This window comes from Diceros bicornis, unplaced genomic scaffold, assembly GCF_020826845.1.
Source record: "Diceros bicornis minor isolate mBicDic1 unplaced genomic scaffold, mDicBic1.mat.cur scaffold_73_ctg1, whole genome shotgun sequence".
In the NCBI taxonomy this organism is placed as follows: domain Eukaryota; kingdom Metazoa; phylum Chordata; class Mammalia; order Perissodactyla; family Rhinocerotidae; genus Diceros; species Diceros bicornis.
Window position 1 is genome coordinate 356798 of NW_026691615.1, and position 26504 is coordinate 383301.

General features: G+C 60.5%; 4 protein-coding genes across 6 annotated transcripts; 3 read left to right on the forward strand and 1 right to left on the reverse strand.

The window, feature by feature from the left end:
* Positions 1 to 1167: 1167 nt before the first annotated feature.
* KANK3 (KN motif and ankyrin repeat domains 3) lies at positions 1168 to 11068 on the forward strand. Of its 3 annotated transcripts, XM_058537963.1 has the most exons (11): positions 1168 to 2164; positions 2463 to 2524; positions 3315 to 4658; positions 4738 to 4837; positions 5014 to 5235; positions 5337 to 5421; positions 5862 to 6078; positions 9455 to 9600; positions 9725 to 9925; positions 10010 to 10108; positions 10670 to 11068. In XM_058537963.1, exons 2-11 carry the CDS (start codon positions 2491 to 2493, stop codon positions 10745 to 10747), a joined length of 2526 nt encoding a protein of 841 aa, XP_058393946.1. In that variant the 5' UTR covers positions 1168 to 2164; positions 2463 to 2490; the 3' UTR covers positions 10748 to 11068. The 3 variants fall into 3 exon arrangements, with proteins under 3 accessions (XP_058393946.1, XP_058393945.1, XP_058393944.1); XM_058537962.1 differs by lacking the exon at positions 10670 to 11068 and having other exon boundaries at positions 10010 to 10663; XM_058537961.1 differs by lacking the exon at positions 10670 to 11068 and having other exon boundaries at positions 3315 to 5235; positions 9725 to 10663.
* Positions 11069 to 11175: 107 nt separating this feature from the next.
* RPS28 (ribosomal protein S28) lies at positions 11176 to 12252 on the reverse strand. Its single transcript, XM_058537964.1, has 4 exons — positions 12160 to 12252; positions 12018 to 12065; positions 11413 to 11546; positions 11176 to 11248 (listed from the first exon to the last, which is right to left on the reverse strand). Exons 1-3 carry the CDS (start codon positions 12196 to 12198, stop codon positions 11424 to 11426), a joined length of 210 nt encoding a protein of 69 aa, XP_058393947.1. The 5' UTR covers positions 12199 to 12252; the 3' UTR covers positions 11176 to 11248; positions 11413 to 11423.
* Positions 12253 to 12322: 70 nt separating this feature from the next.
* On the forward strand, positions 12323 to 18844 carry NDUFA7 (NADH:ubiquinone oxidoreductase subunit A7). The gene is made up of 4 exons (XM_058537965.1): positions 12323 to 12415; positions 12827 to 12876; positions 16036 to 16185; positions 18638 to 18844. Exons 1-4 carry the CDS (start codon positions 12365 to 12367, stop codon positions 18726 to 18728), a joined length of 342 nt encoding a protein of 113 aa, XP_058393948.1. The 5' UTR covers positions 12323 to 12364; the 3' UTR covers positions 18729 to 18844.
* A 2976-nt stretch (positions 18845 to 21820) lies between these two features.
* On the forward strand, positions 21821 to 26223 carry LOC131403593 (CD320 antigen-like). The gene is made up of 5 exons (XM_058538010.1): positions 21821 to 21946; positions 24372 to 24497; positions 24884 to 25117; positions 25411 to 25569; positions 25740 to 26223. The coding sequence occupies exons 1-5, from the start codon at positions 21826 to 21828 to the stop codon at positions 25880 to 25882; spliced, it is 783 nt and encodes a 260-aa protein (XP_058393993.1). The 5' UTR covers positions 21821 to 21825; the 3' UTR covers positions 25883 to 26223.
* The last annotated feature ends 281 nt before the right edge of the window (positions 26224 to 26504 follow it).

A 26504-nucleotide genomic window follows, 5' to 3' on the forward strand; every position in this document is an offset into this window, starting at 1 on the left:
GGTGCCGACTTGAGCACCTCTCCCTGCCCCCATCATCAGCCGGCACCCCTCACCTCAGGGGTCTGAGAGTCCCGCCCCAACATTAGGGGGTGCCCCCACCCAGGGCCTCAAGCGGGGAAGACGCCCCCTCCCCAGGACCGGGATCTGCCCTGCCCGCCGCGTCCTTCATCCCTCAGGTTTCGTGATCACAGCTCCGAGTCCCGAAATAGTCCCTGGGGCGGGAATGGGGGCGTGCGTCGTCGTCTCTGACGGCCTAATGAGGGGGTCTCAGGCCGAGGATCCGGATCTAGCCGTGACAGCTCGGGCAGGGAGCGCAGGAGAGAGGCGGGCAGTCGCGCACCCCGGGAGCCGCCGGGGTGTGGGCCTGCTCCCCCTCCTCAGGGACCCACGCGGGGACAGGCATGGGTGCAGGCTGGAAAGGCCAAACCTCCTCGGGCTCCCTGCCCCTCCTGGGGAGGGGAGGCCTGTTTCTAGAAGGCCACCCAGTGCAGTGGCCAATGCAGACACTGGCAAAGCTGTCTGGGTTCAAATCTTGCCTCAGCGCATGTGTGACCTTGGCGAGTCACTTAATCTCTCTGTGTCTCAGTTTCTCCATCTGTACAATGGGGAAAAGGATAATGATAATAAGAAAACCTACCTCAGCAGGTTTACCTAGGAGTCCTTTTTTTTTAAAACTTAATACCCATAAATTGCTTAGAATAGAGGCTGGCCCATAGTAAATGGCAAAAGTATGGTTATTATTATTATTTGCCATTCTTGGGGCGTCCACCCATTTCTCAGCCCAGCCTCTGGATCTGGCTGCTCCTGCTGGTTTGGGCCTTAGGGATGACCCACAGCTGTTTTTTGAATTCCCAGGGCCAAGGATTTGGGTGTGACCCGGAGGAGGGGGCTGACCCGACTAAGTCACACCGCCAGCTGTGTGAGAGGCAGGCCCGGACCCCTAAATCCCCGCCCAGGTTTTTTCCACGATCCAGCTCTTCCCTGGCAGTTTCCTGAAAACAAGTCATGAGAGGCACTGGCTGTCCTCCGTGATGACCGGCTGCCTGCTGGCCCAGGGACAGGAAACAGCTGCTTTGGGACTGGAAGGGGCCCCGCCTGCCCTGGGGTGGGGTGGGGTGGGGGAGGTGTCAGGGACCCAGGCTGGACGGAGGTGGCGAGGGGGAGGATCCCCCCAGCCGTGGAGCAGGGAGAGTCAGGTGGGCCCATGGGTGCTCAACAGCTGGTGGGTGTCAGGCACGCAGGTGGCCATCAGGAGTTCAAGAGACTGGACAGGGTGGCCGGGAAGGTTGTTAAGTGGTTAGCGCAGATGAGCAGTGGATTAGGACGAGGACAGATGGGGTCCGGCAGGCACCTGCTGGTGGAGGGCTGGGCAGGCAAGGGGTCCCCAGAAGACAAGCAGAGCCCAATCCGAGGGCATTTCCCACAGGCAATTGATTTCACTGCTTTGTGCCTTAGTTTCCCCATTTGGAAAATGTGAATATCTACCTTCAAGATTGTACTGAGGTTACATTTAATCAGGCAGGGCATACAGTAGGCACTCAATACAAGCTGCTTTCCCTTCCCTGAAGGTTTTTCATGTGGGCTCTTCAAAGCCCCATTTTTCCCACCCTGTGCTTTCTGAATCCAAGTTCTGGACTCAATATTTGTCCTTGTTAAATATCATAGTATTAGATGTGGCCTGATTTCCCTCCCTTAGAGCCTCCATATGTCACCCGAAGAGTCGCTCTCCCCCCAGCCCATGCATAGCCACAGCTCTGACAACCTGGTTGCTTGTAGTGCCATTATAAGCTCTTACAAGCCCAGGGCAGAGCCTTGTGGCATCCGCTAGAGACATCCCGGGGAGACAGGTAGCCAGTGATTTGCATCCTTGGTTCATCTGGCCCACAACTTGCCATGATTCCTACAAGGATCTCACAAGCGACCTTGGTAAAAATTCAGATGCACAATTATATCTTGTTTGCATTTCTCTAAGGAAAAAAAAATTCAAGAGAGCCTGTTTTTTTTTTCTTTTCTTTTCTTTTAATATGCAGAATCTGACCAGATGAGTTTTCAATGAGCCCACGAAGGGCTTCCAACTCTCACCTTCCTCTTCTGAACGTTCATATCCCACCCGTTTGAACATCAATTTCTAATTTTCCGCAGGGACTGACAGAAATCTCAGCAGGTCTGGAATGACCCCCTCCCCGCACTGTTCACTTGACCACTGCCCACTCTTCTCCTTCTCATGCCCTTCCTGCCTCTCCCCACCCAGCAGGCTGAGGCCTGGCACCTTGAGGTTCCCACATTCATCCATTCCAAAGTTTCAAGGTCTCTTGCAGGGCCAGGGAGGAGAGGGCCTGTGTGGAGGGGTGGGTGGCAGAGTGGAGCTCTGGGGTCTAAGCCCTCAGAGTCCAGGCGACCCCAGAGGCACAGCCAGAGGGAGGGCTCAGCCTCCCCCTCACCCCTCTGGGGGCCTTTTTCAGGCTGTATCTGGCGGTTACTCCAGGAAACATGGCCAAGTTTGCTGTCAATCAGAACCTGCCTGGTGAGTGTGCAAAATGGGATACACGTGTGTGCACAGATCCACACTTGGTGCCGGTGTGTGGACACAGCCCTGCAGTTCCCTCCTTCACACGGTGGCCATAGGGCCCTTTCTAAATGCCCATTGGATAGTGTCACGGCCCTGCTTAAAACCCGCCTATGGCCCCCATCACTGTGGACTAAACTCCCAACTCCTCATGGTTGCCCAGGAGCCCTCCTCCCCAGTCTGGCCCCAGCCCACCTCTCCTACTCCTCTCTCCGCTCCCTTCCTTCCCTCTGCTCTGACACCCTGGCCTCCACCCTGCTCACTCCACCCCAGGGCCTTTGCATGGGCTGTTTTCTTTTAGGAACCTTCTGTCCCCGGCTGCTTCCTCCTTATCACTCAGGGCTCACCTCCTAAGTCCCCTCCGCAGGAAACCTGCCCTGACAACCAGAGCTAAAGTCACGCCATCTCCACTTCTCTCGATTTCATCTTATTATTCTTGCCCTGAACGCCATTTCGAATGATCATGTTTATCTATCTCCTACAAGAGGGCAGGGATGTTTGTTCACTGCTGTGTCCTCAGCGCCTAGAAAAGTGCTTGGTACATAGTAGGCGCTAAATAAACGCGTGACTGCGTGACGATTTGGGTGCAGACAGGCGTTTGAGCCTCAGGCGTGAGTGTGTAGGGTTTGGTGAGGTGGAGCCGTGCAGGCGTGTCATGGGGGGTGGGAGGGTGGGAGATGCATTCCGTGTGTCCATCTCTCCGGGTCTCCTCGGCCTGACACCCCCCACGCCCCTGTCGTGCCCGCAGACCTGGGCGGCCCTCGCCTGTGCCCCAGCGCGCCCGGGGGCGCCCGCAGCCCGAGCTCGCCCTACTCGGTGGAGACGCCCTATGGCTTCCACCTGGACCTGGACTTCCTCAAGTACGTGGAGGAGCTGGAGCGCGGCCCCGCCGCCCGCCGCGCCCCGGGGCCCCCGCCCGCGCGCCGCCCCCGCGCGCCCCGGGCTTGCCTCGCGGGCGCGCGCAGCCCAGGCGCCTGGACATCCAGCGAGTCCCTGGCCAGTGACGATGGGGGAGCGTCGGGCGCGCTCTCCCCCGGCGCGCCGTCGGGGGTCTCGCTGCAGCCGCTGTCGCCGCGCGCGCCCGTGCGCAACCCGCGCGTCGAGCACACGCTCCTGGAGACCAGCCGGCGGCTGGAGCTGGCGCAGGCGCACGAGCGCGCGCCCAGCCCCTCCCGTGCCGTCCCGCGCAGCCCGCGGGGGTCGGGCCGCAGCAGCCCCGCCCCTGGCCCCACCCCCAACCCCGCCCCCGCCTCTCCCGGTCCCGCGCAACTGCAGCTGGTGCGCGAGCAGATGGCCGCAGCCCTGCGGCGCCTGCGCGAGCTCGAGGACCAGGCGCGCGCGCTGCCCGAGCTGCAGGAGCAGGTGCGCGCGCTGCGCGCTGAGAAGGCGCGGCTGTTGGCTGGGCGCGGGCCGCCGGAGCCCGACGGGGAGGCCGAGGCGCGCCCGGACAAGCTCGCTCAGCTGCGGCGTCTCACCGAGCGCCTGGCCACCTCCGACCGCGGCGTCCGCGCCAGGGCCAGCCCCCGGGCTGACGGCCCCGACGGGTCGGCTTCGAGGCGCAGCGAGGGCGCGCTCCAGGTCCTCGACGGGGCAGACGGGACCCCCGACGGGGCGCCCCAGACGCGGGAGGCGGGCACACAGGCCGGGCCGGAGACCCAAGATGCAGGAGCCCAGGCCGGGCCGGAGACCCAAGATGCAGGAGCTCAGGGCAGGCCAGAGACCCGGGAGGCTGGCGTGGAGGCAGCTCCTGAGACTCTCGAGGCGGACGCATGGGTGACCGAGGCGTTGCTGGGGCTGCCCGCGGCCGCCGAGCGCGAGCTGGAGCTCATGCGCACCAGCCTGGAGCACCAGCGCGGGGTGAGCGAGTTCCTGCGGGGTCGCCTGCGCGAGCTGGAGGAGGCCCGCGAGGTTGCCGACCAGGAGGCAGAGGCAGCGGCGGCGGCTCGGCCCGAGCCGCGCGAGGCTGCCACCCAGACCCCGTGGGGTTGTGCCGAGGCGGCCACGCAGACCGAGCCCCCCGCAGAGGCCCCTTCCCTGGCGCAGGAGAACTCGCCTGGATCCCCGGACGGGGACAGAGCCGCGGCCCCCGCGGGTGAGTCCCGACCCCTCGCTGAGCCCTGGCTTGCTGGCCTTCGGACTCGAACTCAGTGCCCTCATCTGATCCCCGCCAGGCGTCCTCAAATCCATCATGAAGAGGAGAGACGGTACACCTGGCGCCCAACCCAGCCCTGGACCCAAGAGCCTGCAGTTTGTTGGGGTCCTCAACGGAGAGTGAGCACTTTCCCCTCCCCATGGCAGCATCGGCGGGGACACGGACTGGGGTTTGGATGCCAGCTCTGCCCCGCGCTCACAGCGTGTCCTGGCAAGCCTCAGTTTCCTCATCTCTACCGTGAGGACAGCCACTCCCGCCTCGCAGGAGTCCAGAATGCCTCCCACCCTGCCCCCAGGTACGAGAGCTCTTCCAGTGAGGACGGCAGTGACAGCGACAGCGAGGACGGCGCTGCCGAGCCCCCGAGGAGCAGCTCCTCCGGCTCCGGGGAAGACAGCGGCGGGGGATCCGACTCGGGCACCCCCGGGCCTCCCAGCGGCGGGGACGTCCGGGACCCCGAGCCGGAGCCGGAGCCGGAGCCGGAGCCGGAGCCGGAGCCTCAGCTGGGTGCGCAGGGAAGGTGAGCGACGGCAGCGACACGGAGTGGGGACGGCTTCTCTCGTTCCTGTCCCCGCGGCCCCGGCCCCAGACCCCTCCTGAGCATCTCCTGGTCCTCGGTAGGTGCGAGCTGAGCCCCCGTTTGCGGGAGGCGTGCGCAGCGCTGCACCGGCAGCTGAGCCGGCCCCGCGGAGTCGCCCGCGACAGTGTGAGTGCCGAGAGAGCCCTTCACAGATGGAGGTGTGGGCCGCATCAGGGACCTCCCCTGACGTCCTCTTAGGGAAGGCATCGAGTTTCCCAGAGTTGGGAGGCCCCAAGTTCGGTCCCCTCGCGCCAGAGACCTCCACCGATCCCAGGCTCTCCAAAGGGATCTCTGCCCCACGACAGCGCTCATCTTGCCCTGGTGACCCAAAAGGGGCCCGCCCCAGCACTGGCCCAAGCCCCCCCCCCCCCACTCCCCAAAGAGAAGCGCTCACCGCCTTCCTCCACTTTAGGTTCTCCCTCAGCCTCTTCCCCAGAACGGGAGAACCCTGTCCCTCGAGCCCAGGACCTGCACTGGCTACTCCCTCCTCGAGAGGGGTGTGGTCCCATGGCTCCCCACGGGCCCTCCCTGTCACCCCGCTGACGCCTTTCCTCCTGTCGCGGCAGGGCGCGGCGCGCCTGGTGGCCCAGGAGTGGTTTCGAGTGTCGAGCCAGCGGCGCTCGCAGGCGGGGCCCCTGGCGGGGGTGTTGGGTGCGGTGGCGCGCCTGGGACCTGAGCTGCTGGCCCACGTGGTGAACCTGGCGGATGGCAACGGGAACACAGCCCTGCACTACAGCGTGTCGCATGGGAACCTGGCCATCTCGAGCTTGCTGCTGGACACCGGTCAGCGCCTGCCACCGGGGTTACAGGATCCATCCTGGGTGGATTGCCCAGGGCATCCTGACCTCTCCACTCTGAGCTCTGCCCTGACCCGCCTCTCGCTTTGCAGGGGGCAGGAGTATCCGGGTTTGGGATTAGGTAGATCTGCATTTAGGGGAATTGATTCGTCCCACCAGCCTTGGCTTCCTCACCTGGGAAATGGGGATGCAATGCCTACCTCCTTGGACAGCTGAGAGAACACCTGTAGAACAGTGCTAGGCCCCGGGTAGGACGTCAATCAATGGTCACCATGTCTTCTGTCCCTGAATCTCCAGCCTGGCGCTCACCTCGTTCCTGGGCCCCAGTGCCCAGCCACTCGCCTCTCCAGGCTTGAGGGGAGGTGCTCACTGGTGGGGCTCTGAGTACCCTCCCCGGCTGGGGCGCTGCGTGCTGCCCTCCACCCCCCGTTCCTGCATTGGCTCCACTTCACACATTTCTGTCACCTGCCTCTTGCTTCCCCCTCTCTAGAGTAGAGATGCGCACACCCAGCTGTTGTTGAGCCCACAGATGTGTGTTGAGGGCCGACTAGGTACCAGTGCGGGGCCAGAGTCCCATTCAGCTGCTTTCCCCATGGGATTCACAGCAGAGGGGACAGTGGGCAGTAGACAAACTGACAGCCCATCAAGAGGACACCTGGGTGTCCTCCTTCAGGTCTAGTAACCACTGGGGTCTGCCCTTGGAGGCCTGTCACTCTCACTGCAGGCGCAGGAGAGTCCCACTATACCCCCCCACCCCCAACACACAGATCCATCCATGTCTGCAGGTTTGGGGATCTGGGGAAGTGTGTGTAGCTGGTCTGGGCTGGACAGGGAGCTGGGCTTGGGAGAAGGGGACGATGCATGAGTTAGAAAGATTTCCTTGGCGTCTCCTGTCTTAAAGGGGGCTGGGGACCGGGACACAGCAGGCTCCTTGGACCCCATTGTTCTCTGCATTCAAAGCCCCACTTGGGTCCAACTCCCCAGACCTGGCCTTGGGCCTTGTGCTTCTCACCTCCTCATCCCCTCTGCCCCCGCCTGCTTGCTGCCATGGCAACCTGGCCCTCCCCTGCCCCAGGACCCTGAGGGCTGAATGCACCCCTGCGTGGGGGCTGTTTCCTCTTTCATCTTCTTGGAACGCAGGGCATGGACGTGGCTGTGTGCCATCCTTGCTCTGGATCTCCACTTCCAGACCTTTTCCTCTCCTCCCTAAACCCCGCCTTGGAGCCTATTGATCAGACCCGTACCCTCTCCGCCCCTTCTGGCTTTTCCCTCTGACCTCAGGTCGCTCTTCCCTCATTGCTTGAATTTGAGCTCCCGGCCGGTTCTCCTCTCAGCCTCATCCTCAGCAGTTCCACTACCCTCAGGGACCGTCCCTCCAACCTCCTGGCTTCTCAGTTCCTTGAGCTCCTTCTCTCCCTTCACCTTGACCTCTGCCCTACATCAGCCTTACACTTGGAAGGTCACCCCAAGACCTTGATGTCATCATAACTATGCCCCCTCCATGACTCACTTCCTACACCCCCCTTCTCACCTCCCAGCATCTCAGCCCACTGTCTCCCGTTCCCCTTGGACCTTATGGGACCATTATCCATCGCTCCCACCCCATCTCGCTGCCCCCACCCCGTCTCCTGGCCTCCTGGCTCACGCTCTGGCCTGTCATGAACTACTCTTTTATGTGCCCCTCTCTCACCTCACCCGACTTGCCTCGCAGTCCCAGCGTGGCACACAGTAGACCCTCAAGTGTTTGTTGAGTGAATGAGTGAGCTTTCATGAATGGATGGCTGTGACTGTGTCCCAGGGGAGGAAATCAAGAAACAGGTGAACCTTTAGCTTAGCAGGGCCTCAGGGTAGGTGGGAGGGAAAAGGGAGAGGGAGGGAGAAGATGGGGGTCCTCGGCTAGCCTACGGAGCCCCCACTCTGGTTATTTCTCTGTGTTCCTCCCCACCTAACACCTTCCACTGGGGTCATAGAGGCTTGTGACAGCAGTGAACACCCAGGCAGCATGCCACACAACTAGGGACCCTCCCCAATTTTGATATTTGACTTAACGCAATTACCCCTAGTCCGTCGTCTCAGATTCCCTCTCTCTCTAGGCCATCGCCTCCATGACCTGGATCCCAGATCCAGCTCTTTTCCCCAAACTTCTCACTATATGCCCCTCCCACCCATTCATCTCCCAAACTGTCCCCAGCCTGGTGGAGCTTTCAGAATGGTGGGGGACCCGCATCAGTCTAGTAAATGTGGTCTGAACACAGGCAGGTGCCGTGAGGGAGGGCCAGGAGGGTAGCAGATCTGATCCCAGAGGAAAAGAAGCCGATGTTGTGTTCCGTTCTGGAGGATGGGGAGCAGTCACCAGGCTGTCCGTTTCCTCCAGCCACTGTAACCAAGTACCACAGTATGGGCGGCTTAACACAACAGAAATTCATTTTCTTGCAGTCCTGGAGGCCAGAATCCGAAATCAAGGTGTTGGCGGGTTGGTTCCTTCTTAGGGCTCAGAGGGAGAATCTGCTCCGTGCCTTTCCCCTAGCTTCTGGTGGCTGACGGCGATCCTTAGCGTTCCGTGGTGGTTTAAGGCCCCTTAACTCTTCTCTGCCTTCATCATGTGGTGTTTTGCCTGTCTCTGTGTCTCATCGAAGGACACCAGTCATATGGGCTTAGGGCTGCCATAATAACCTCATCTTCATTATTTTTCCAAAGACCCTATTTCCACTTAAGGTCACATTCACTGGGGGTTAGGACTCCAAAGTATCTTTGGGGGACACAGTTCAATCTGTAACTCAGGCTTGGGGTGAAAGGGGGATTCCAGAAGGAAGTTGAGTTAGACAACAGAGAACCTCAGAGGCTGTGTGGGTAACAGCCTGTACTCAAGGAGCAATGGGAGACACAGGAGGGTTTTAAATAGGAGATGACTGGGCCGGATTGCTTTTGATCTGCCACTTCTGGCTGCTTCATGGACCCGGAATGGACTGGGACAGCAGGGTGGCCCAGTTGGCACCGTTCTCTAGGGGAGCAACGTTGGTGGCTTGGTGGGTAGCAGCCATGAAAATAGAAACATCCGTTTATTCAGTCAACACATCTTTATTGAGTACCTACTATGTGCCAGATATTGTTCTAGGGACTGGGGGTACAGCAGCGAACAAGACAACTCCCCAAACCAATGTGAAGGAGGGAGGTGAGATTTGAGCAGACCCTGAAGGTCGGGGCCATTGGAAGAGAGCCTTGCAGGCAGAGGGGACAGTAAATTCACGACCCACGGTGACACCAATACACAGATGCTGAACCCGAGGCTTGTGGGGAGGTGAGCGGACCAGGTTGGGCTGGGGTGTCGGGCTTCTTGGTTGACTGACCTTCCTCTCTCCCAGGGGTCTGCGAGGTTGACCGCCAGAACCGAGCGGGCTACTCGGCCCTCATGCTGGCTGCGCTCACCTCCGTGGGGCGGGAGGAGGAGGCCATGGCTGTGGTCCAGAGACTCTTCCGCATGGGCGATGTCAATGCCAAGGCCAGCCAGGTGTGCGGACACCTCCTCCTTGCCTCCGAGTCCGGGGATCACTTCCACTTTGGGAGCCAACTGGTCTCTGACCTCCCTTCCTCAAGCTCACCCCAGCCCTGTCCCCTTCTCCCCTACTCCTCAGACCGGGCAGACGGCCCTCATGCTGGCCATCAGCCATGGCCGCCAGGACATGGTGGCGGCCCTGCTGGCATGTGGGGCAGACGTGAATGCGCAGGATGCGGATGGGGCCACAGCGCTGATGTGCGCCAGCGAGTACGGGCGCCTGGACACTGTCCGGTTGCTGCTGGCCCAGCCAGGCTGCGACCCCGCCCTCCTGGACAATGTGAGCCACCATGGGGCTGCTCAGCGGGGTGGCAGGGCACCCACGCCTTGGTTCAGGGACCTGACTGTACTTCTTGTTCCTCAGGAGGGCACCAGTGCCCTGGCCATGGCCTTGGAGGCTGAGCAGGATCAGGTGGCTGCTCTGCTGCACGCCCACCTGAGCTCGAGCCAGGCTAGTCCCCTGGTGAGTGCAGCCCCAGCCCCTGGAAACAGAGCTTCCCAGCTGCACATCGGGGTTGGGGAGGACACCAAGTGTGCCCCAGGAAAGAGGAACACCCCCGGGGAGACCAGCGGTGGGCAACTTGGGTCTGAATTCCCGTGTGGCTGAAACTTGTGTTCAACCCGCAAAATGTCCTCGAGTTGGACACACCCCCACCTCACAGGTCATGAGCCTCAGGCCTCCAGAGGGGAAGTGACTAAGGTCAGAGTGGAGGAGCTAGACCTCGCTCAGACCTTCCCTGTCAGCGGGGGCTTATATTCAAGACAAGACCCAGGCTGGTCTCAGCCCTTTCACAACCAAATTCACCCAATCAGCCTGCACTCTCCTGTGGATATGCAGGAGGAGGCACGGAGGTCAAGTGCCTCTGCCAGCTCAGATGGGGCAGAGGCAGGATTCAAACCCATGCAGCCTGGCTCCACCTTAGGGTTGACCACAGTGCAGAGAAGCAAGACCTCCACTAGGTTAAGCACCCCCGGAACCCACTGAGACTGTGACAGAATCCCCCCCAAACCTCTCTCTCACCAGTCATCCCCTGATGCCCCCATGGCTGCCCCTGGTGAAGGAGGATGCAGTGACAATGGAGAGAACCCCCAGCCTCAGTGAGCAGCCTGGCACACTGGACCCGGATGGGAGCAGAGATCTTTCCCTCCCCCACCTCAGCCCCTGGGGCACAGCAGGGGCCAGAGTTCACTGTCCAGAGGCTAGCCCTGGCCCCCAGAGAAAGACTTGGATGGTTCAGTATCTGGGAGGGGCCCACCGTGGACCAGCAGGGTGAGGCAGGGCTGAGGAGTGACAGGGCCCCTAGTCCCCCCCTCCCCAGTCCCCCCACGTCTTCCGTAATAAAACATTCCTCACTCAGCTGGTCTCTTGTTTTGGGGACACACATGAACACAAGATTCCCCTTACTCAAAAAAAAGTGCCTTGTTGAGGAAGACCCCTCCCAGCTTTCCAGAGTGCCAAGCATCAGTGACCACATAAAGGCCCCACTAGAAGCTTTTATCAGCCTGGTGACAACCCAGAGAAGAACCCAAACAACATAAGCTCTTTATTAACAGTCGCAGATCATCCCCATGGGCCAAGTAGTCAAACCACACATCCAGGACCCTGTGAACAAACCCAAGCATGAGACGCTGACGCTCCCTCCCCCGTCTTGCCCATCGCAGACCCTTTCTACACCTCCCCACCCCTGTGGGCTTGGTGAAGCCTCCCTCCCACCAGGCAAGGATCTAACAGGAGCCTGCTGTTTCCCACCCCAGTCCTGCACTCACCAGCCCCAAGTTCAGCGCAGCCTCCGAGCCTCTCGCTCTGACTCCAACAGGGTGAGCACGTCGCCCTCGCGCACGGGACCTTTCACGTTGCGGATGATGGAGCGGCTCGTGTCGTCCATGAATTCCACGCGCACCTACGGGGCCCACCGACGGGGTGGGAAGGAGTCAGGGCCGGCCACGAACAGGCCCCGTGGGGTGGGCAGATTTGGATTCAGAGAACGTGTCGGGGCCGGACCAGGGATACCTAAAAAGGGGACTGCGACTGGGAGACGGGGCTCGGCCGGGAGAGAAGCCGAAAAGAGCTGAGACTTGCAGAGCAAAGCTCTCGAGTGCCAGAAGCAGCCATCGGCAGGTACAACTGCAGCTCTGGGCCCGTCGGGGACGGGAACACAATCGGAAAAAGGTGGAGCCCACAGTGGTCATGGGGACGGGCTGAGCCACGAGGACGGACACCGGGGCTCAGACCCGGTTGGCAGGACCTCGGACCCTCCGGGAGCCCTGGAATAAAAGGGACGTCGGTTCTCAGATTCCAGCTGGCAGGGCCTGGGGCACGGAGGGGGTCATCCTTAGGGGTCTCAGACCCCGGGGCGCCCCCACCCGCTCACCTGTGTGCACTGTCCCTGCGAGCCGGTCCTGCCCAGCACCTTGGTGACCTGGCGGAGAGAAGCTAGAGTCAGACCTGGCCCGCCCGGTCCCCCGATCCCCTCCTTCCTCATCCGGGCCCCCAAGTCCGAGCCCCCGCCTCACCCTGGCCAGCTTGATGGGCTGCACACGGCTCGTGTCCATGATGGCGGCGCGGCGGCGGTCGGGCAGAGAGGAGTCACGTGTTTTGGGGAAAGCTTTTATACGACCTTCTAGCTCCGCCCACTCCTACTCTCGCGATACCATACGCGCCCTTCCCAGTAGCCCCCGCGGCAGAGACGTCACCGGCGCCCTTCAGAGCGGACGAAAGATGGCGTCAGCTACCCGGCTCATCCAGTGGCTGCGGAACTTTGCATCCGGGGTGCGCGGAGCGGGAAGCGGGGCGCTAGGGGGGCTGCGGGCTCCGTGCGCGGACTCGCTCCCGCTTCTCATCTTCCTCCCACACCCCTGGGCCTGGGGGCCCTATTGCCGAGATCCCCCTGGGCCGGACTCCTCGCTCAGCCCGGGACCCCCAGTCGTGACCCCTTCAGCCTGGGACACACCGGCCTCCACTTTCAGCCGTTGACCTTCCCTTGGCCGGGGACCCAGTCAGGCCTTCTTAGCCTTGTCGCCCCGGTCCCCGGCTTTCGTTTGCAGCCCCATGTCCCCGTCCCCAATTGCCCGTCTCCAGCTTTCCCTTCCTTTGTCCATCCCCGGGCTGCCCCTGTTCTCTCGCCCCCTCCTCTCTCGGGCTGCCCTGCAGGCTGACCTCCTTCCTTTCCTCCTCCCACAGCGAGACTTGCAGGCGAAGCTGCAGCTGCGCTACCAGGAGATCTCCAAGCGGTGAGCAGGCGCCGCTCACTGCCCAGGCTCCGGCCTTGTCCTGTCCTCCCTCCATCAGAAACAAAATCCATGTTCCTTTAGACCCCTGGAGTGCTGGGCCGAGATCCCGCCCCCAGCCCACTGGCAGGTGTGGAGGCAGAGGTTTTCCTTCAACCTTGCTGGACTCTGTCGGAGACGGCTGCTCGGGGAACAGCCAGGTTGGGCGTGAATTCTGGGTGGGAATCGTGTGCCGATGCGCAGTCCTCAGCGCGGCCCCAAGCTCCGCGTGAAAAACTTGGAGCCTTGGAGGGACTCATTCATTTGCTTAAGGTCACTCAGAAGCTAGAAAGTGACAGTTGGGAGTTGAACCTAGAAGCGTCTTGATTTCAAACTCATTTATCTCCAAAAATGGGTTGATATTTACAAGCCCCTCCCATGTCGTCAGCCTTGGGGACACTAGTGGGAACAAGAAAAGTTCTTATCCTCACTCCTTTCATGGAGACCAGATCCTAGGGAGAGAGAAACATAGGAATTAAACACAGCCGGTAAAAAACGTTGTTCTGGAATGCTCCGAAGACAAGACAAAATGAATGAGAGTAGCTGAGAGTGGCGACCTTAGGTCAGGTGGTCAGGAAAGTTCTCTTCAGGGATTGACATTTGAGTTGCCTGAATGATGAGAAGGAGGCAAAGGATAATTATTGAAAGGACATTCTGGGCAGTAAGCGCCAAGGCTGTGAGGCCAGAAAGTGCCAGAAATAGGAAGGAGAGCAGGGTGGCTGAAACGCGGAGGAAGGGGGTGGAAGTCCACACAAGTCAGAGGGGCAGGTAGAGATGACACAGCCACGGAGGGTTAGCATGCAAGGAAGAAAACTAGCATTAAAATAGCCAAATTCCTGTAAATGTCTACATATTGTGACTGATTCCAAATGGCAAAGTTTTGAATTGCTTTTCCATGCAGGGTAGTTGGTGGGCCAGTTGAGGGAACGGTTTTGTGAAAGGAGAATGGCGCCCCCTAGTGATTCATTTGGGCCTTTCTATGGGGCGCTGGTTCTTTATGCCTTTTCTGTGCTAAGTTGTAGAAAGCTATGGCCTGGCCTTCGGAGCATCATCTCTGCACTCCACGGGTTAAGCAGATTCTACTTTCCACCCAGGATATTGCTTTTAATATTAGATTTTTTTTTTTTTTTGGTGAGGAAGATCAGCCCTAAGCTAACATCCATGCCAATCCTCCTCTTTTTGCTGAGGAAGACTGGCCCTGGGCTAACATCCGTGCCCATCTTCCTCCACTTTATCTGGGACACTGCCACAGCATGGCCTGACAAGCAGTGCATCCGTGCTTGCCCAGGATCCAAACCAGTGAACTCTGGGCTGTGGAGGTGGAGTGCGTGCACTTAACTGCTACGCCACCGGGACAGCCCTAATGTTAAATTTTTAAGCTTTATTTTTATGTATTTCTCATTTTTTTATACAATGATTATCACTTTTTTTTTTTGCTGGGAAAGATTCGCCCTGAGCTAACATCTGTTGCCCATCTTCCTCTCTTTTTTTTTTTTCCTCCCCAAAGCCCCAGTACATAGTTGTATATGCTAATTGTAAGTCCTTCTAGTTCTTCTATGTGAGCCACTGCCACAGCATGGCTACTAACAGACGAGTGGTGTGGTTCCGTGCCTGGGAACCGAACCCAAGCCGCCGAAATGGAGCGTGCTGAACTTTAACCGCTAGGCCATCAGGGCTGGCTCGATTGTCACTTGTTTTAAGAGAAACTTTTCGGGGCGGGCCCTGTGGCTTGGTGGTTAAGTGCGTGCTCAGCTACTGGCGGCCGGGCTTCGGATCCCGGGTGCGCACCGACGCACCGCTTCTCCGGCCATGCTGAGGCCGCGTCCCACATACAGCAGCTGGAAGGATGTGCAGCTGTGACATACAACTATCAACTGGGACCTTGGGGGGAAAAAGGGAAAAAAAGGAGGAGGATTGGCAATAGATGTTAGCTCAGGGCCGGTCTTCCTCAGCAAAAAGAGGAGAATTGGCATGGATGTTAGCTCAGGGCTGATCTTCCTCACAAAAAAAATAAATAAAAAAACTTAGATCCTGGCAAAACGGTCACCAGACAAAAAAGTTATTTAAAAACATGGTTGAATGAAAAAGGATCTTTTTTTTTTTTTTTTGTGAGATCAGCCCTGTGCTAACATCTGCCAATCATCCTCTTTTTTTTGCTGAGGAAGACTGGCCCCGGGCTAACATCCGTGCCCATCTTCCTCCACTTTATATGGGACGCCACCACAGCATGGCTTGCCAAGCGGTGCGTCGGTGCGCGCCCAGGATCCGAACTGGCGAACCCCGGGCCACCGCAGTGGAGTGTGCGCACTTAACTGCTTGCGCCACCGACCGATCTTTTAATGATTTTTTCCAGTCTTTTCTGCCCTCCCTTTCTGCTGTGTTTTCCACGGAAGCTTCTCTTTTGTTTTGAGGTTAACGTTTCCTTTTCATGCCTTTTTGTAAATTCAGCTCAGTTCACACCCCTCCTCTGGCAGCAGCAGCCAGGAGGAGGCAGGAAATGCAGAGGCCTGTGAGGCTCAGAGGTCAAGGTGCTCTTTGAGTAGTAAGGCTTGATGCCAGCGGGGTTCTCCAGAGAGTTCCTGAGATAACAGGGCCTGCTGGGTTTCTGCAGCCTGGCCTTTGGGGACAGAGCCCCTCAGAATGAGCTAAGTCTGGGACTGTCACCTGTGTCTACGGACAAGTGGTGGACAGAGCCTCAGACCCCGGCCTCTGCATTTCCTGGGCACCTGCAGGTGGAGCTGAGGCCAGCTGCCACACTCGGGGTTGTGGGGGGTGGGAACAGGCCTGGGTGTCCCGTCTGGGCCTCCCCTTTCCCTGGGAGGCACCTCACAAAAGGTCTTCTACCCACCACATTTGGGGCAGCTGGGGGCCTTGCGGACGGCAGACCAGGCCTCGCCTTCCAGCACCTTCACATCCACAGCGGGAGCTGCCACCCGCTTCTGGGCCCTAGACCCTCCCCAGTCATATGTCCATGACAGTGTACCAAGGGCCACCCCCGGCCTGCAGCACGTCCCCGTGGCTGCCGACCCTGAGTCTTGTGACTGAGTTGACGGGCCCACGCCAGCCCAGATGGGCAGCGAGCGACTGTCGGTTTGCTTCAACGCCAGTGTTCTTTCTCCTCAGAACTCAGCCTCCTCCCAAGCTCCCCGTGGGCCCCAGCCACAAGCTCTCCAACAATTACTACTGTACTCGAGACGGCCGCCGGGAAGCTGCGCCGCCCTCCATCATCATGTCCTCGCAGAAGGTGCTGGTGTCAGGCAAGCCAGCAGAGAGGTGAGGCCCCACACCCTCCTGCCACCAGCCCTCTCTCCCTCTTGTGCTTTCAGGGTCCCGTTTATCGGGCAGCAGCTGTGTCAGGAAGGGTGCTGCCAGGGGCTGGTCGTCCAAGAGCTCATTCAATCTCCACCCGGCCGCCCGGCAGGGGTAGGGGTTAGGGCCTCAGCCGGGGGTGGGTTTCCTGCAACACGGACCAATCTCCCTTCAAGGGCCCTGGAAGAAGCCCAAGCATGGTTGTTTTTATGATTTTGTATTCTTTATTTTTTATTTTTTTGTGAGGAAGATTAGCCCCCTGGGATAACATCCGATGCCAATCCTCCTCTTTTTGCTGAGGAAGACCGGCTCTGAGCTAACTAACATCCGTGCCTGTCTTCCTCTACTCTATATGGGACGCTGCCACAGCATGGCTTGACAAGCGGTGCATAGGTCAGAGCTCCGGATCAGAACCCTTGAACCCCAGGCCGCCCAAGCGGAGCCCACGAACTTAACCACTACACCACCAGGCCAGCCCGTATAATTTTGTATTCTTTATTTTATTTTTTAATTTTTATTTATTTATTTTTTTGTGAGGAAGATCGGCCCTGAGCTAACATCTGCCAATCCTCCTCTTTTTGCTGAGGAAGCCTGGCCCTGGGCTAACATCCATGCCCATCTTCTTCCACTTTATATGGGACGCCGCCACAGCATGCCTTGACAAGCGGTGCCTCAGTGCACGCCCGGCATCTGAACCTGCGAACCCCGGGCCGCCGCAGCAGAGCGTGCGCACTTAACCGCTTGTGCCACCGGGCTGGCCCTATAATTTTATATTCTAAAGAGAGAATTGCATAAACCTCACGCTCCTCAAAAGGCGGGTTGGTCCCTGGCCTCAGCTGCTTCTCTTCATCAAACGGGAACAAGAATAGTTTCCACTTTAGAGAGTTCCACTGGGACGGGATAGCACAGACCAGGCGGCGTATAAACAACAGAAATGGATTTCTCCCGGTTCTGGAGGCTGGAGTCCAAGATGCAGGCGCCTGCAGGTTCAGCGTCTGGCATCTTCTCACTGTGCCCTCACGTGGTGGAAGGGGGAGGGAGCTCTCTGGGGTCCCTTCTCTAAGGGCGTTGATCCCATTCGTGAAGACTCCGCTCTCATGACCTGACCACCTCCCAGAGGCCCCCCACCTAACACCGTCACCTTGGGGCACAGGATTTCAACATACGGATTTTGAGGGGCACAAACACTCAGTCTACAGTGGAGTTGTTATGAGGATTAACCCTCATAGTTAACATTTGCAAGCTGTTAGAATAGAGTCCACGACGTGCCTGCCTCCTAAGAATTGCACGGGTTAGGCAATCATGGTTCCTGTGGCCGAAGAGGGAATCGAGGCGCAGAGAGACCAAGTGACCTGCCTGGGTCACATAGCCCATGGATAGCAGAAGCAGGCTTTCAGACCATTTTGCCTGGACCCCCAGTGGTGTCTGGTCTCTAGCCGATTCACCATATGGTCCTGGGCCAGTCCTTCAGCCGCCTTGAGCCTCAGTTTCTTCATCTGTAAAATGGGGGCGGTGGGCTTGCACTGTGAGGAGATCTATAAGGTGGTGAGGCCAGGCGGGGCCTGCTGTGCAGTTAGAGCTCTGAACTGTGGTGGTCTTCAGATCCACCAGAGTCCAGCACCGGACTGGGGCAAGCTGCCCTGCTCCCCCACACCCCTCACTGCCCCCGGATGTCTGCTGCCTTCTGCCCCTTGCATCTGCTTCACGCTCCGGGAGAGTAGGAGGCACGGGGGGCCTCCTCCACAAGGAGAGCCCCCCTCTTTCTGCCTCCTCTCCTTTCTTGCTCACCGTGTGCAAGCCCCTCCAGCCCTAGGCCCCAGGGGCTCAGGTGGGGGGCTGCTTGCCTCGGATTTGCTGGCACGGTGTCTCCTTGGGGCTCACCCCAGGCCACCTCTGGGCCAAATGATGTGTTTTCAATTGCACACCGACCCTCAGCCCCGTGAGACTGAGGGGGCTGGTCTGGCTGCGCTGTGCCCACATACAGCGCCTGCCGGGGAGAGGTGCTGGGCACCGAGGGAAGGATGAGCAGCGGGGGCCGTCGCCTGAGGGCCCGGCCCTTGCCCCTGTCCTGTCCTGGGGCAGCAGGAGCGGGGTGCTGGTGCACCCTGGGGCCGCATGTGGGAAGGAGTACTGGAGGGGACAGGGCTAGTCACGGCTGCTTCTGGGCCCAAGAGCCAGGCCGACTGGGGGTTCACGGGGCTCAGGGCAGACGGGGCTGGCCAGCTCCCAGCAAGTGGGCTGACCCTCCGGGGGACCCCATTGGAGGGGTCTGGCGTTCTGAAACACCCCACGCTCTGGCCTCCGGCTCCACAGTCTCAGCAGGCGAGTACCCCTCAGGGGCAGGTGTGTCCCTCAGATCCTTCCACCCTGTTCTTTGGAAACCTGGCCCTAACCACAGTCTGCTTTTCTCCTCCAGCCCGGCTGCGGCAGCCACTGAGAAGAAGGCGGTGACGCCGGCTCCTCCCATCAAGAGGTGGGAGCTCTCCCGTGACCAGCCTTACCTGTGACTGTGCCCTGGGACACCTGGCCGGGCCCTCAGTGCCACCGGGGTGCTTCCCCTCCTTGGATTCCCTTTGGGGAGACTGACCTAATTTATGCCGATTATATGGAGCTGCAGTATGGCTTCCGTTGTTCCTTTTGAAGCGACACCCGCTTGCTTGGACTTTGGGGTGAAGTGGGTGAGAATCTTCTGACTCCAGCAGCGCTCTAGGGGCGGGGGAGGGGTAGTGTTCTGGGGGTCCAGGGTGCCATGCTGCCACTGGGCACAGAGTCAGGTGACATGGTGCGGGGGGGCCCAGACATGTCACTGGTCCTTCTCCGAGGGCCTGGCTCTGTCCCCGAGAGTGGTGGGGTGGCTCCAGGACCCCTGGGTGTTTGTGAGCACCGACTGTGAAGGACGCGGGCCAAACACAAACTGCTCACTTGGCCTCTGGATCTCAAGAGCTCCCCAGGCCATCACTTGTGTGGACATGGGCCAGTGCCCTCCCACCGCGACCCCCCAGCCCGCCCCGATCCTGGACCCCCGCAGCTCAGCGGGGAAGGCAGGACAGCGAGGCGGCGCCCAGGGAAGGCTCACCTAGGGCAGGTCAGGAAAGGCTCCCTGAGCCAGAGACCTCTGTGCTTGGGCCTGGGGGCGGTGAGGCCCCTGGTCCCTGTGGGGGAATGAGGGGAGCAAAAGCTGAACAGGAAGTAGCCCAAGGCTGGCTGCAGGAGCCACGCAGTGACTTCAAGTGGGAGAGTGCCCCTGGGAAGAACCTGCAACCCTCAGTAGGTGAGGAGGATCAGCCGTGTGCCCGGAGCCTGGTGAGACGGCCCTGCCCTGTGGCAGCCTAGAGCAGGGCAGGAAAAGGTCACAGTCCCCAGCAGGAGTTATGAGTGCCCCAGAGTGGGAGAGACAAATGCTAAAAGCTCATCCAAGGGGCTGAAGCCCCTGGGAAGGCTTCCTGGCGGATGTGGGATTCTGGTTGGGGCCAAGGATGAATCCCATTGAGAAAGAAGGTCAGCAGGGAGAGGGAGGCGGGGCAGGGTGTGCAGAGGCCACAAGGAGGGCAACCCGGAGGGCTTTGAAAAACCCAGGGCAAGGCGGGTCACTGCAAGTTTCCCAATAAATTTGCATGACCCAGACTTGAAATTGGGCGTGGGAGTGGAGGAGGGGAGAGGTCTGATGCCTGAGCTCCTCGCGGTGCCAGGCACCTTCTGAAGCCTTTCTCTGCGTGATCCCGGCTCCTGGAGCAATCCTGCCAGGTCATCGCTGGGGTCACAGCCCCTCGACAGAAGAACCGAGGCGTGAAGAGACCGAGAACTGCCTCAGGCTCGCTGAGAGCTGGCCCCGAACGGGGGGGGGGGGGGGGGGGGGGCATGAGTCTGCGCTCCACTCCCGCAAAGGCACAGCTGCTCCCGCTCTTGTCCCGCGCCCCATGCCTCCCTCACCGAGATGGCGAGGCTCGAAGGCGGCTGCTCCCCTGCCCTGCCCTGGGCAGTCGCGTCTGCCATCCTTGTCATCCTCCTCCGCATCTGTGCACCCTCGCGTCTTACCTCATTTCCCCTGGAAATAGGGAGAGAGGCTGATTTAAACAATTACATGTATATATGCTCCAAAAGCAGCTGAAACCTCCAGCGTTTTGAAATAGCATGCCATCAACCTGTAAATGCAACTCCTTCTGGGAAGATCTGGACGCTTTAGTGTGGCATCACGGAAAACTGGGATTGGTGAACACTCCCACGCCTGTCTTAACGCTGGGGGACGGTAACTTGTCTGGGGTCCTGCTGGCAGTTGGACGCGCTGCTTCTCCGGAAGGCAGAGCTGTCGATAAGCTCTTTATTTCCAAGAAGAAAACACTGAGGTCAGATTGGCTGGAAAGTCTGCAGCAGGTTTGTAATTTATGTGCCTACTGGGTGAGCGGGAGAAGAGAAACCCCAAGGGCTGCCTTTGCATATCTTGTTCCCGAAGTAAAAAATGATACCCACCTCCCTATGAGGAGTCTAGAAGGACTAAGTGAGGCAGGGAGCGAGGGCGCGCGCATCCAGGTGGGAGGGATGGAGGACCCAGGATGGAAGCCAGGAACCGGAGGATTCTTACATTTACACACAGCATCTATTTTTTTTGTGTGTGAGCAAGATCAGCCCTGAGCTAACATCCATGCCAATCCTTCTCCTTTTTTTCCCCTTTTTCTCCTCAAAGCCCCAGTAGATAGTTGTATGTCATAGATGCACATAGTTGCACATCCTTCCAGTTGCTGTATGTGGGATGCCCCCTAAGCATGGCCAGACAAGAGGTGTGTCGGTGCGCGCGGGGATCCGGACCCAGGGCCGCCCGAAGCGGAGCGCGCACCGGGCCGCCCCTACTCACCAAATCTTTAAGAGCCTACTGGGCGGGCCCGGTGGCTTAGCGGTTAAGTGTGCGCGCTCCGCTGCTGGCGGCGCGGGCCCGGATCCCGGACGCCACCGACGCACCACTTCTCCGGCCATGCTGAGGCTGCATCCCACATACAGCAACTAGAATGAGGTGCAGCTATGACATACAACAATCTACTAGGGCTTTGGGGGAGAAAAATAAATAAAATAAAATCTTAAAAAGAAAAAAAGAGCCTACTATGTGTCAGGCACTGTTCCCGGCTTTGGAGACACAACGAGGAACACAGCATTCCTTCCCTCCTGGAGCTGACATTCTAGTGGGGAATCAGACACTAAACAAAAATTAGTAAATATATAATCTGTCCAGGGCACAGAAGGCGCAGGAGGAGGGAGGGCTGGGGCACGCCTGAGAGGAGTGGCGCCATATTCAATAGGATAATTAGGCAGTGACTTTTGCTGCCGGATGCAAGTGGAAAGTTAAATATTGTGAGAAGCCACCCACAAGTTCGTGTACATCCCCACAAGTTTCTAACTTCAAATGGGCCCCAGAGCCTTCGCTATGCCTTGTGGGTGGGGAGAGCGGGGTGAGTGTGAAATCGCTGCGCCCCTCGTATTCGACCCTTTACGGTAGCCCTGGCCGCGGACGCCGCGGGTCCTGGTGCCTGGGCCCCGCCCCCCGGGCTGCGCGTGCGCGTGCGCGGGGATAAGAGCGGGCCGGTGGCGCGATGGGGGCGGTGCGCCGAGCGGCTGATGGCGGGGGGCGGGGCGCGGCGAGCAGCGGCTCTGGGCCTGGCGCTGCGGCTGCTGCTCGGCCTCGGGCTGGGCCTGGACGCCGCCCCGGCCGCGACCCGACCCTCGGCCCAGGCCCCAGGTGAGTGAGCTCCGCGCGCCCTCCCCGCGCGCCAGCAGCGCCCGGCCATTGGCTGCGGCGAGTCGCGGACACTCCCCCGCACGTGGCCCGACGGCCCCGCGTGCCGCCCCGACCCGGGACCCTCGGCCCGGGTGGCTCTGCCCGCCTTGCTCCGCCCTGCTCGCCCCGCACAGCCGCTCTGCTTGTCGTGCCCTGTTGTCGCCCCCACGCCGCCCTTCAGCCCAGCGTGGCGGGAGGGCGCGCTGCAGGCGCTGGTTGTGCCCCGTCTGATCGTGCATGGCCGGGCACCCGGCGCCTCCCGCAGCAGCGCGCCTTCCAAACCCGCGCGCCCCAGCCCGTGTGGCTGCGTTTCCTGGCGACCACCCCCCGCGCTGCCAATCTCTGCACCTTCCTCCTCTGGCCTTAGAGAACGGCCTTAAAGAACGAGAGGGCTCTCTCCCTCCCTGTGACCCCAGAGCCGCGGACGCGTTTTCCCTAAGTCCCCCTGACCCTCTCTGAGGTTCCCAGAGGCAGCTGGGCGCGTTACAGGGATCTCCCGGTGCGCACTGTGAGCTCGGGTTCAGGCTCACCCCGCTCCTCCGTGGGTTCCTGTCTGCTGTGGTCCCTGCCTGACCCCGAAGCCCCTGCCTTTTCGGGCCGGATGTGCCTGTTTCCTCCAAGGAGGCAGGACTCACGTTAACCAGTTCCAAACTTTTTACACGCAAGCAGTCTTCTGTCCTCAGGACACTGAGGTGGGGCCTCCTAGGGTGCCCGTTTTACAGGTGAGGAACCTGAGGCCGGCAGGGGAGTCAGTGGTGCCTCCAACTCCTGTCCGACCCCCCAGCCCCATGAGGCCAGGTCTGCTCTGCTCTGCCGCCCGCTTTGCAGAGGGACGCACGCTCCAGCAGCCAGGGAGGGAGGTCAAAGTTTGTCAGTGCAGAGAGCGGCTAGGGCTGGAGAGGAAGCCGGCTAGGGCTGGAGAGGAAGCCGTGCCAGCGGCGGCCAGACCCCCGGGGGCCTGGAGGGAAGGCGGATCCCGGATTTCCACAGCTTTTCCGGGCTCCCTGAGCTCGGGGACTGTGTGGCCCGCAGGTACAGTTGGGCCTGGAGCCCTGCGGAGGGGCTGGCTGTGCGGAGTGGGGGTTTTGGAGGCTCAGGGCCCTGGGAGTAAAGGTGAAAGGGGCCAGAGGCCCAGGACTGAAGGGAGTGAGGCTAGGCTGGGGCCAAGCCAGATGGTGGCCACCTGCCCTGGTTCACCCAGGAGGAGACCCTCAAGGCCACTCCCTTCCTCTGCCCCTCAGACTCCTGCCTGCTGGCCCAGCTTCCAGGCCCTTCTGTGCTCCGGGGTCCAGGAAGTCTCAGATCTCATCTGGACTCAGCCTGGACCCTTGTGTGACCTGTGTCCGCTTGCTGTCAGGCACGGCCCTGGGCTTGTGGTCACCAGGTCATTGCTCTGACCTCCACTGAGCGCCTAGTCTACGCGGGTACCAGTTTAAGGACCATTGGGTCCATTGTTATAAGCGGGAGGCAGAGCTTCAGGGGTCTCAGAGAAGGGCATGAGACCCCTCCCAGGAAAGAAGCTGAGATCTGAAGGCTGAGGAGGAAATCAGCAGGTGCAGAGTTGGGGGAGGAAAGGGCAGTGTGAGCCAGGGAGCAGCATGGGCCAAGGCCCTGAGGTGGAAACGAGCCAGGCCTCTTGGAGAAGCAGCAAGGAAGTCAGGCCAAGGGCCTGATGAAGAGGAAGAGTGGGGGAGGAGGTGAGGTCCAGGAAGGGCTCAGGGCTGGACCACACAGAGGAGGTAGGGTTGGTTGTGAGAGGGTCGGGGACCAGGGGACAGTTTTGAGCAGAGGGGAGGCGCGGGTGGGTGACGGAATAGTGCGACTCTGAGAGGTCTCCAGTGTCCGACAGGAGATGGTGGAGGTGGCACGTTCAGGGTGGGAAAATGATCGGATCTGGGAGGAACTTAGGAGTTGAGTCGACAAGGCTTGGTGACTAAGCAGGTCCTCTTCCCAGGGCCTCAGTTTCCCCTTTGCTAAGCAGGAAGGATATGACAGCCCTGCTGACCCTGCCGCTGGGCCTGATCCAGAGCAGGTTCTGTTTAACCCAGAAGGGTCTTGGAGGGACTTCTGGGGAGGTCATCTGGCCATTTGGAGCCTGGTAAAGGCTGGAGGATCGGCGAGACCTGGGTTGCAACCCGGCCTCTGCCACTGGCTCTGCAGCCTCTGGCCTTCCCTCTCCTCAGTGTCTTTTGTAGAGTGTGGATCGCAGTAGAACCTGCCCCACAGGGCTCGTGGTGAGGCTGTGACGCGCGCAGCTCCAGCCCCACACAGAGTAGGTCCTCAGCAAAGGGTCCCTGGAACCCGCCCTGTCTCCACGAGGTGGAGCCTGTGACCATTGCTCCTGGGGGAGGGTGCAGACTCGGCCTCACTTGTGCGCGTCTCGCAGGCCCCAGCGCAGGCTCGTGCCCGCCCACCAGCTTCCAGTGCCGCACCAGTGGCTTCTGCGTGCCCCTCGCCTGGCGCTGCGACGGTGACGCGGACTGCGCTGACGGCAGCGACGAGCAGGAGTGCAGTGAGTGGCCGCGTCCCGGGGGCGGGGCTTGCAGGGGGCGGGGCCAGAGGGAGGTGGGGTGGCTGCGGAATGGGTGTGGCTTCAGGCAGCGCCCACTGGGGCGGGGTCTGGGGTGGGCGGGGCTTGCAAGGAGGGAAGCTGGGATTGAAGCTTGAGGAGCTGTGGGTTTACAGGGAGGCGGAGTAGTGGGGTCTTGGCAGGAGGGGCTTACAGGGAGGCCTGTGCTTGGAAGGTGGAGCTAACGGAAGCGGGGCGGAGCCATTATGGTCGGCGGCACTTATAGGGTCTACTCTTCGTGGAAGGCGGGCCTTGCGTGGGGCTGGGCGGTGGGAGAACCCTGGCCCTCTTGGGTGGGCGTATGGGACCTGACTGACCCTCTGCCCTAGGGATGGAGCCTTGTGCCCAGGATGGGGGGTGCCCGCCACCCTCTGGCAGCCCCTGCTCTTGTGACAGCATCGATGACTGCGCCAATGGCATCGACCAGAACCTTCAGAACTGCAGCCACCAGCCCTGTCCCGCCGGGGAGCTCCGCTGCCCACTGGGCGGTGCCTGCATCCCACGCACGTGGCTCTGCGATGGCCACCCGGACTGTCCCCACTCTGGCGATGAGCTTGGCTGTGGTGTGTGCCGTGGGACCTTGGCGTGCCTGTGGGGTGGGAAGGGCTGGTTGTTAGACATGGCACCCGGACACCTTTTGGTGTGTGACCAGCCTGGGGGCGTGGCCGTGGGCCTCTGGCCGTGCCTGCATCCCCGTGGGGGTGGCGGGAGGTGACTCGGCGTGGCAGTGCTCACCAACCTCAGTCTGGGATGAAGATGAGCCCCGAGGTCCCCCCTGGGTACCTGGAACACCTACTCAACCCCCCACGCCCTGGGTGCCCCCTCCGCAGCTACTGAATGCCTGGACTTATTACAGGAACCGAGACCCTCCAGGAAGGGACCGCCACGTCCATGGGGAGCCCTGTGACCCCGGAGAGTGTCACCTCTCTCAGGAATGCCACAGCTACCTCTGTTGGGGACCTGGACTCGGTCCAGCCTGGAAACCGAAGTGTCTATGGGGCTGTTGCAGCTGCTGGTGAGATGAACGGGCCCTCCCTTGCGTGGGGCTTGGAGCGACTACTCCTGGGAGCAGGGGCTCGGAGAGGGGACAGGCTTCAGACCCCCCACCCTGACACGTCAGGGGCTTGGTGGGTGTGGGGGCTCCTGCCACCCCGTCACCTGCTCCCATGTGTCTGTCGCCCACAGTGCTGCTAAGTGCAGGTCTGGCTGCCATTGCCCTGCTGGTGTTGTCCCGGCTCTGTGCCTGGGGGCGCCTGGACCCGCTGGGGCTGCTGGTGGCTGTGAAGGAGACCCTGCTGCTGTCAGAGAGGAAGACCTCAGTGCTCTAAGGACAAGCTCTTGTCGTCACGTCGCCCGGGCCCTGAGTGTGGCAGCTATGGGGACACGCACACGGCTGCTGGCACACCTGCCTTCAGACATGGGTACTGGCCACACAGCGCCATGGACCTGAGCTCCTGCAGACGTGGCCCTGGAGGTTGGAGGTGCCCGGATCCTTCCCCTGGATGCAGGGAGCCTTGAATGCGGAACACGCCGCAGCTGGAACTGAGGGGCTGGCCCCAGGCCACTCCCCGGGGTGGCCCTGTTCTTAGGGACTCTTGCTGCGCCCGTCGGAGGGTTGTGATTAAAGTTACTTCACATCCTCTGCCTACCTCTGGGCCTCTGTCTCCCTCTTCCCTGGGCAGCCTGGGGTCTCTGCTGCCACCCCTCCTCCGCGGTGGAGCGCCAAGCCTGGAGAGCATGGGACTCAGTGACCCAGCCCAGGGTGTCCCCTCGGCCACTCTGCCCCTGGCTTGCTGGGATCCAGAGCAGGGGACGGGGAGGCGGGGTGGCAGGGCTGTCTGCATTACCTGCAGGCTCTTTGGAAGAGGAGCAGAGCTTGGGCGGTTCCTCCCCGAGTCCTGGGCTGGGGGACCCTGTCCATCACGCCTTCCTCCTTTTGCGATGGAAGTT